The sequence below is a fragment of the Octopus bimaculoides genome, chromosome 3 (assembly GCF_046866305.1).
Source record: "Octopus bimaculoides isolate indiv1 chromosome 3, ASM4686630v1, whole genome shotgun sequence".
Taxonomy (NCBI): domain Eukaryota; kingdom Metazoa; phylum Mollusca; class Cephalopoda; order Octopoda; family Octopodidae; genus Octopus; species Octopus bimaculoides.
Window position 1 is genome coordinate 159189779 of NC_142930.1, and position 9063 is coordinate 159198841.

Sequence of the window (9063 nt, forward strand, 5' to 3'; positions counted from 1 at the left end):
GGTCAATAGTTTTAAAACCATAATCTATTTGAACACTTTGGAAATGATTGTTTTAATCTCTAGGTTTTCCCTGACTGATTAAACTCAATTCAATTCATTCCAGCTTTGAGCATATCTATTTTGCTCAAGATTAGATTCTTAATGCCTTGTCTCACCTCTATAAAATAGTGTTAATTAGACTTGGCTGCTATTTCTAGCAGAATCTATCTCACAGTGCTTGTGGTGAGATTGAATCTTATTACAATTGTATCTTCAGTTTGCATAGCTGATAAACAGGTTTCAATTCTCTCCTGACTAACTGCAAAATCCATTGCTCATTGCTTTAACATACACTTTTCCATACTTGCAACAAGCCAAAATTTGAGGCAGATTTTCTAGACAGATGCCCTTCCTGCCACCAACCCTCATCAATGTAATATTTCTCCATGGCCAGACATGTCTCTTGCAGAAAGTTGGGGAATGACAGTGACATTCATTTACAATGACCATATAAAGAACATAAAATTTTTAAAAAAAGTTTTTGTTTACCCATTCCATTTACAAGGGTTTAGTCAGTCCAAGGCTGTCAAAAATACTTGCTCAAGGTTCCACACAATGAGACTGGACCCAAAACCATGTGGTAGGAAAGCAAAATTCTTATCCAGTCATGCCTGCACTTGTATACACAAATGTCCAAATTTGCAACTGGCAATGAAGAATGAAGCATTAACCCTTATAAAGCAACTAGGCTAATTTATCTACTAATACCTTTGTAGTAGAAGTAATCAGGACTGATTGTTGAGAATAATTTGTCTGTTGGGATTCAGACATTCTAACTCCTTATGAAGAGCATGGATATTTCCATGACATAAATGATGACACCTGAATCTGCCTTGTGGCTAGAGTACAATGTCATGGAAGATAGATCTAGCTTTCTAGACTGGTATGTCAGAACAAAAAAAAAAAAAAAACTCAAAGGAGAAGCTCTTTTACACTGTCTTTTGATCAAAGAATTGGAAGGCTGAACAAAAATGTTAGCTGAGAGCTGTTAAAAAGGTTTACATGAGACACAAAAACTTAGAAAGCATTTGTTGATGGCCTTTGCTCATAGGCATCTTTAAAAGCAACAGAAAACGATTTCATTATTCAAAGTACTTAAAACAAGAACCAAGGTAGAGGAACATACTAGATCTTTATTATGTACAATGCGAGCATAGGAATATGCAATATTGTGTGGTTTTAAAATACCCAGCCACACACATTTGGTTAAAAAAAAAAAACTCAGACAATTTATTCTACCAGAACATTCATTTTCAGAATCAAGGTCACAGTTACACAATCACACTGGAGGAAGAGATCGCCTGAACAGCAATATGTGAGGTTCTGCAAAAAATGAAAAAATAAAATTATTAAATTAGGTTTCCTAATTTCAAGGATATTTCTGCATCTTTAAATCCCTTACCTACAGTTTGAGAAGCGAAAGTTGCACTTATTGTTTAGCAGAGGTAGAATAAATTAAGATGCAAGTTTAGCTTTTGAGCTTCTCACCAGGTTGTGCATGGAAGTAGCATGTGCTCACAACTAGTGCTTCTAAACCACACACAAAAGCAAATATGTCATAAATAGGTTGTAAATTCCGTCACCTGTCTAGACTTGGTAACTCTAGAATCTATCTCTGCCTCTGTATATGATCGTATTTTAATAGCCATCAAAGTCTATTGTGACAGTACCAAAAATATCCAATGTGTACTGTGATTTGTACAAAATTCACTTTTCATCACTTCTTTGCAGAAAATATACTTTATCCTGCCTAGAGAGATAAAAAAAGCAACAAAAATCAGGACTTGAACTTAGAAGCAAAATATATTCTGATTGATTTTTCATTGGACTGTGACTATGTTGGGGCACTACTTTCAAATGTTTTAGTTGTTAGCAACTCACAGAAGGATAAAAACAAAAACAAAGGGATGTAAAAGGGAGATAACTAAGATGCATCAATCTACCATAAAAGTATTTTTGTACAGCAATATTGTTATCTTACACCAACTTGTTCAATTTATAGTTTCGATCTATTAATTTCCACTGACAAGGCCTTTGCTTTTACTTGAGATTATTGCAGAAAAAGACATACTCAAGTTACTATGCAGGAAGACAGAGCACAGGACTGTGTAGCTGCAAAGTGAATATAATACTTACACCTGTGCCTGTATTTGGAAAAGTAATCCAAAGCCATTTTCAACTATTTTATTTTCCTGGCTTTAACCAAGCTGCTATTTCCAAAGTCACTTTTATGGAAACAGCAGCCAAATTGTCCCCAAATCACACAGCCTGCCATCTAAAAAATTTTGTTAACTGTTCTAGATACACAATGGCAACAATGCCATTGATTGTGGGTTTGCAGGATTCAGAGTTGAACTTGAGCTCAATAACAAACCTAAATCTTTAATATAATCAAGACCATACAGAAGGAAATGGTTACCTGGAGCATGTTTCATGTAATGAATCCAGCCTTGGCTCTGCTGAACGCCAATCCCTCTCCATTCACTCTCTGTCATGAGTTTGTTCTTTGGCACTAATTTGGCAATCTCTTTGGGTAAAACAACATGTCTACGAAAAAATAAAAACAGTACATCAGAAAACAGGCATCAGTCAGCAAGAAACAAATACAAATTAAGCAATATCATGTTTTAATAAGTCATTTAGCTCTACATGTCTAGATTCTGCATGTGAACTCATCTGTGGGTCACAATGTCCTGAAATCTGACGATACCACTTCTTTTCATATTTTGGTTACTGCCAGTGGAGCACTAACAGCACCTTCCGAGCGTGATCATTGCCAAAGTAGCTGTCTGGCTCCCATGCTAGTGGCACGTATATAGCACCATTTGAGCGTGATCGTACCAGCGTCGCACTACTGGCACTTGTGCCGGTGGCATGTTAGAAAATCATTCGAGCGAGGTCGTTGCCAGTGCCGCTGGACTGGCTCCTGTGCAGATGGAACCTAAAAAACAACATTTTGAACGTGGCCGTTGCCAGAATTGCCTGACTGGCCCTCATGTTAGTGGCACGTAAAAGTACCCACTACACTCTCGGGGTGGTTGGCATTAGGAAGGGCATCCAGCACTAGAAACTCTGCCAGATGAGATTGGAACCTGGTGCAGCCATCTGGTTCGCCAGTCCTCAGTCAAATCGTCCAATCCATGCTAGCATGGAAAGCGGACGTTAAACAATGATGATGATGACTGAAAATCTTTAGAGATTAAAAAAGGCAGGCAGGCAAATCTATTCATCATCATCATCATCGTTTAACGTCCGCTTTCCATGCTAGCATGGGTTGGACGACTTGACTGAGGACTGGTGAAACCGGATGGCAACACCAGGCTCCAATCTAAATTTGGCAGAGTTTCTACAGCTGGATGCCCTTCCTAACGCCAACCACTCAGAGAGTGTAGTAGGTGCTTTTACGTGTCACCTGCACGAAGGCCAGTCAGGCGATACTGGCAACAGCCACGCTCGAAATGGTGTCTTTTATGTGCCACCCGCACAAGCCAGTCCAGGGGCACTGGCAACGATCTCGCTCGAAAATCCTACGGAAGCCAGTCAGGCGGTACTGGCAACGGCCACGCTCAAAATGGTGCATCTTATGTGCCACCCACACAAGAGCCAGTCCAGGGGCACTGGCAACGATCTTACTTGGCTTGCCGGGTCTTATTGTCTTTAATAATGTAGTTCTACATACTCCTAATGACAGGGTAGCCATGGCTGGAATATCTTAAATCAGACCAGCTGATCAGTTAACCAGGTCTAAAACAACTACAATTGAAACACTTCATTGTTAGTTTATTTTATCTACTAATTATTTTATCTCAAAGTATCTACCACCATCTTTTCACAGCTAAGAAGTTTACAATAAAAAAACGGGTATCTTGTTATAAGATCATTGCATACAAATGCTCATACAAATTAACTGAATATGCAGGAACATCAGGTATTATTAACAGAGAGACATCAGTGAAAAATGGATATGAGTTTGTTTCTACAACATAGGTTTCCTCTGTCTTGTATTGCAAGGCTATATTCTATCATATAACTTAGAGGAGTAAAGACAATGATCATGATCCTTTAACACTAATGGTGATGGGGAGTGAGCTGCTACAATAGGAAGTAGTGCACCAAGATCATCCTCGTCTGTCTATGCTTGCAGAGGGGGTGGCTGAACACAAGTATACAAAACGCTAGGTGTTAGTGTTAAACCGATTAACAGATTAAGCCCAACATTCAAGAATAGGTTTCTGTATGGTGTCCATTACAGACAATTTCACTCATATTGTTGTAACCCAAGGTATTTGCTCAAGGTGTTGCATGTGGAGGGGTCAAATCTTGAATCAAAGTAGAGTTGACCAGACAAACCTACTGAACTTCATCAAGCTGTTAATCAACCTCTGAAATCATTTGAACAGTTCCCTAACTTGAAAACAGCATATCAGCAGTTAAATAGGTCACAAAAACAAAGGGTTGGATGGCAGGAGTACACAATAGGGAAACCTTGGAAGTGAAGGGCATGAGGTGTCAAAAAAAACCAGCCTATGTTAAAGGAGTTTAAGGAAACAATTGAAATGTAAGAACAAAAAAGATGTAAAAATCATTCAGTACACTCACTGGTTGGTGTTAGGAAGGGCATCCAACAATAGAACTTGCCAAAATAGACAATTGGAATCTGATGCAGTTCTCCAGCTTCTATTAAAACAACCAACCCCATACCAGCAGGGAAAATGGACGTTAAATGATGATTATTATTATTGTGTTCAAATTCCAATGAGGTCAACTTTGCCTTTCATCCTTTCAAGACCGATAAAGTAAGTACCAGTCAAGCACTGGGGTCGATGTAATCAACTAGCCCCTTCCCCCCCAAATCTCAGGCCTTGTGCCTATTGTAGAAAAAACGTTTTGTATACTAATATCGTTGTCTTGCTAGTTCAGTTATTTGATTCTGAGCTATTTGAGAGCCTTTTGTTCTATCCATAACTTTAGTTTGAATGTTAGTGTTTCACTGTAAATGTAACAGACTCAAAATTACAATTAAATGTAAAATTAGGTCAAAATGATTGAAAACAAAACTAAAATTGTTAGGACTTAAAACATTGGCTTCTTTTAACAAGGCAAATGCACCATTCACAATTGATGGTAAAAGGAAGTTCAAACAAAGCTTACATTTCAACACACTCATACTAACATTGTGAAGTTTTCTTCAAACTTCAGGATCGGAGAAAGAAAACTGATATGTAAGGTGTTAATGGTCTCCTAATTTTTTGCCTCTCTCCAAGGTAATGCATTACAAACATATACACATCTTGAACCACATCATTTATAAGTTTGGGATGTTAGATCTCTATGACAATTAGATTAAGTTGCTAATTTGTTGTCAAAATGCATCAGTTCCTGTATCCATCATCTCGAAAAAGTCTGTAGAAATGGTCAATGGACCTAACCAAATTGATTATGGGAAGAATAGCCTAGTCTCCAAAAGTGTAATCCTTTTATTACTAGGTTTTTGTTCAAAAACACTACCTTTATTTTTCAATTAGTTTTTAAAATGACGAATTTAGTAAAATACCTGTCCTTATTAAGCAGGTATTTTGGAACCTAAATTAACATTTCACTTTGATAAATTTTAATTTAGATCGCTTTAAAAAATTAAGCTTGTTTCATAGAACCAGGGGCTGTCTCAGGTGGGTTTAAACGATATAAACTGGACAGTCACAGGTGAAACTTTTTTTTTGCCGAACCGCTAGATAACGGAGACACGCCAGCATCAGTTGTCAAACGTAGGGGAACAAACACAGACAAACAAAAATATAAACAGGTTTCTTTCAGTTTCCGTCTACCAAATCCACTCACAAGGCTTTGGTCAGCCTAAGACTATAGTAGAAGACACTTGCCCAAAGTGCCACGCAGTGGGACTGAACCCAGAACCATGGGAAGCAAGCTTCTTAACTCACAGCTACGCCTGTACCTTATGGATCGTTGCAACATATTCGTAAAATAGGCAAGAACCTAAGACTGACCTGGGGTTAAACAATAAGATCTGATTTCCTGAAAAGTCACTAGAACTATTGTTGTTGACTTAAATCGCAATTCTTCAAACTTAACGACGTGTAAGCGATATCACAAGTGGCCAAGTAATAGAAGCAAATTTACCAGATCACTGACCAAAATCGATAAGTTTGTATTTCGTTGCTTGATAATTATCAATCACTAAGACAACGAAACCAATCAAAAATATGGTGACATTTTGTTAAAGTTTACGGCATTTTGTAAAGATCACATATTAAAGTTCAAAACAAACATCTTTCAAAAATACTCCAATAGATAGGCAGAAAGCCACAAGTTTGGAGAAAAGATCATAGCTGATAATTTATCATTCCGCTTAGCTACTGTAGCTGTTCGCTAAATAACAGTTTTATTAGGAAGGAAAAAAAAGTAGAGTCGGTCTCGATGGGATCCAAAAACTGTAAGGTATTACCGTCTTACCAAATATTTTAATTGCACCTCATGGGTGTAAAACTATATCATACACAATGCAGAGACTAAAGTAGCTCGTGAGAGTGAGTAATAATATAGTTTTAATAAAATAACCGAAGCTAAAATAATTTAGAAATCTAAAAATTTTGGGGAAGACTTGCTTCCTATAAAGAATTGAACTCACTTGTTTTGATGGGAGAACTATTAAGTCCAACTGCAATATATCACCATCTATTTTGTCTTTGTAATGTCTCCTCATCCAACGAACCTGTGCTATTTTACTTTCGAGTACCACCTTCCAACTGTTTCGTGATAAATTTTCAAAATTGTGCAGAGATACGTTCTCAAGAAATTACGCTCCAGTTGATAATATTTAGATAAAGTTTTAGTATAGTTTCCGATCATTCTTCCGTCTTTTGATTTAAATTCCCGTAAATTTAGACTTTTCCCCCTCACCTCAGATGCTTGAAACATCATCAATACGTAATCGGCACTCGCGAAAATGTATTTCTGCAAAATATTAAAGTACGCATCTTCTACAAAGAAAAAAAAATAATAATAATAATAATGGGGCACCCTAACTGTCACCTCTATGAGGTCGCTCGAATGAGCAGAAATACAAACCAAATCTCCCTCAAATCCCATTTTAAAAAATGTAGTCGCAGATGCATTTGATAAAATTCAGGATGGCCATGGCAGGAAGATCTTTGTTAAAATGTGTGCTCAAACATTACTGAGCAGGGGTTAATTAAAATAACTGTCCTACTTTACAGTAACGACAGATTTCAAACGGTCACTATCGTTAAAATCCTAGATAATTTCTAATCTTAATTATAGTAAATGGATCCACTATATTACCAGTATACTTTAAAAAAAATGAAAACTCTGCAGCATCAAGAAACGAACACGGACTTTAGAAGATCGGAAATATATACATATTGTAATATAATTAGTCCGGCGTTATTTCAGCTATCTCGGCAACCAACATCATATCAACTGTTATTAACCACACAGACTATATTTTTTATATAGGGCCTAATTGGGGTATACAAAAACGAGGAGTGTAAATAAGATTTTAAAGGGGGGGGGGCTAAGAACGTTATTAGATTGAATTTACATTTTTTGGTAATTTTTCAGATTACCCATTTTTTTAAACCACAATTTAAAAAAATTTTATGACCACAATAATCGATATTTGAATCGAAGATAAAAGCGACTGGTTAGAGAAAGAAAACACATAAAATTGAAGGAATAAAAAGGAAAACAAACAACGCGTGGGCTGGACAACGGAATTGCATTTGAAATTCTCGAGAAAAGTAGATGCGAATGAATGAACGATCTTTGACAGTTTTCGAAATAAAATTTAAAACGAAAGACGTATATACAGTTTTGGGTGTCAGAATTAAGTGTTTTAACTAATGTATATACTCTGCTAGATATTAAACATTATTATTTCAAGAAAAATCTTATCTACTACCTGACAATAATTTACGTTACTGAGACAAATTTGTGCAGTTTAAAAATTAAAAACAGCTATTGTTCTTCATTTTTAAGCATTTTCATACCTTTTTCCTTTCAATACTTTTCAAACAGAATCTAAATTCTCTGTCAAGTTATGGAAAAATCAAAAATATGTATAATTCCTCCTTTTTCATTTATTATTCATAAGAATAGAGTGGATTGATGGAAAAAAAACTAATTTTTAAAAGCAACATATTACAGACAATACAAATACATCTAATAAAACCAGACAACACCCAGAAATAAAAGATTTAAAATTGTTCAAATAAGGAGGAATTATCGAAAGGTACTTACCGATATTCGTATTTTTCGTCGCAGTATTTTTCTGAGTAGTATATCTGTTTCTGAAAGTTAGTCATCTTTCAAATATATCGTCGACGACAACTGGGGGAAAATGAAACTTCTGGAATGCAAACGGATGAACTAAAATTGAAAAGATATGGCAATACAAGTAAATGATAGATTCGCAAAGGAAAACGTTCGGTAATGAGGTTTTTAAAAGATTCGAGCAGCACGACACGCAAACGTTACGAACAAGCAAGTCTGGGCAAGTTAGGCCGGTGCTTTTTGAACAGCACTCTCTGCAACGTGATTGGTTGGCTTGCCTGACTACGTCATTGTTGCTGATGTTTTTGGAGATGATGCGAGTTCAAACTCTAACCATTTGTTTCTTTTCAGCCGCTGTGATCAAAGTGTGTGTGCGTGTATAGATATATATATATATATATATATATATATTCGACTAAAGCGTGTTTTTTCAAAACAGTCTTCAGACTTGTATTTTGAACGTTAGTTTCAGAATCTGAATTTTTTTTTGAAATCAGATCGATTAGAAATAAAAGATTTAGAAATAGAATACTTCGTTATATATATATTGGGTTTTCGAATAAATTTACCTGTCCCTCACCCCCACATCACCTCATTTATATTAAATCGTTTCCAAGAGTATCTGAATGAACACCAAAAATAATTTAATCGTCATATTTTATGAACTTTTGTTACTCTATTCTAATTCTAAAACATTTGTTTATCATTTTTTAA

At 36.1% G+C, this 9063-nt stretch overlaps 1 protein-coding gene across 1 annotated transcript; it reads right to left on the minus strand.

The window, feature by feature from the left end:
• Positions 1 to 1152: 1152 nt before the first annotated feature.
• Positions 1153 to 8604, minus strand: LOC106884386 (cyclin-dependent kinases regulatory subunit). Its single transcript, XM_014935739.2, has 3 exons — positions 8317 to 8604; positions 2459 to 2586; positions 1153 to 1362 (listed from the first exon to the last, which is right to left on the minus strand). Exons 1-3 carry the CDS (start codon positions 8379 to 8381, stop codon positions 1319 to 1321), a joined length of 237 nt encoding a protein of 78 aa, XP_014791225.1. The 5' UTR covers positions 8382 to 8604; the 3' UTR covers positions 1153 to 1318.
• Positions 8605 to 9063: the final 459 nt, after the last annotated feature.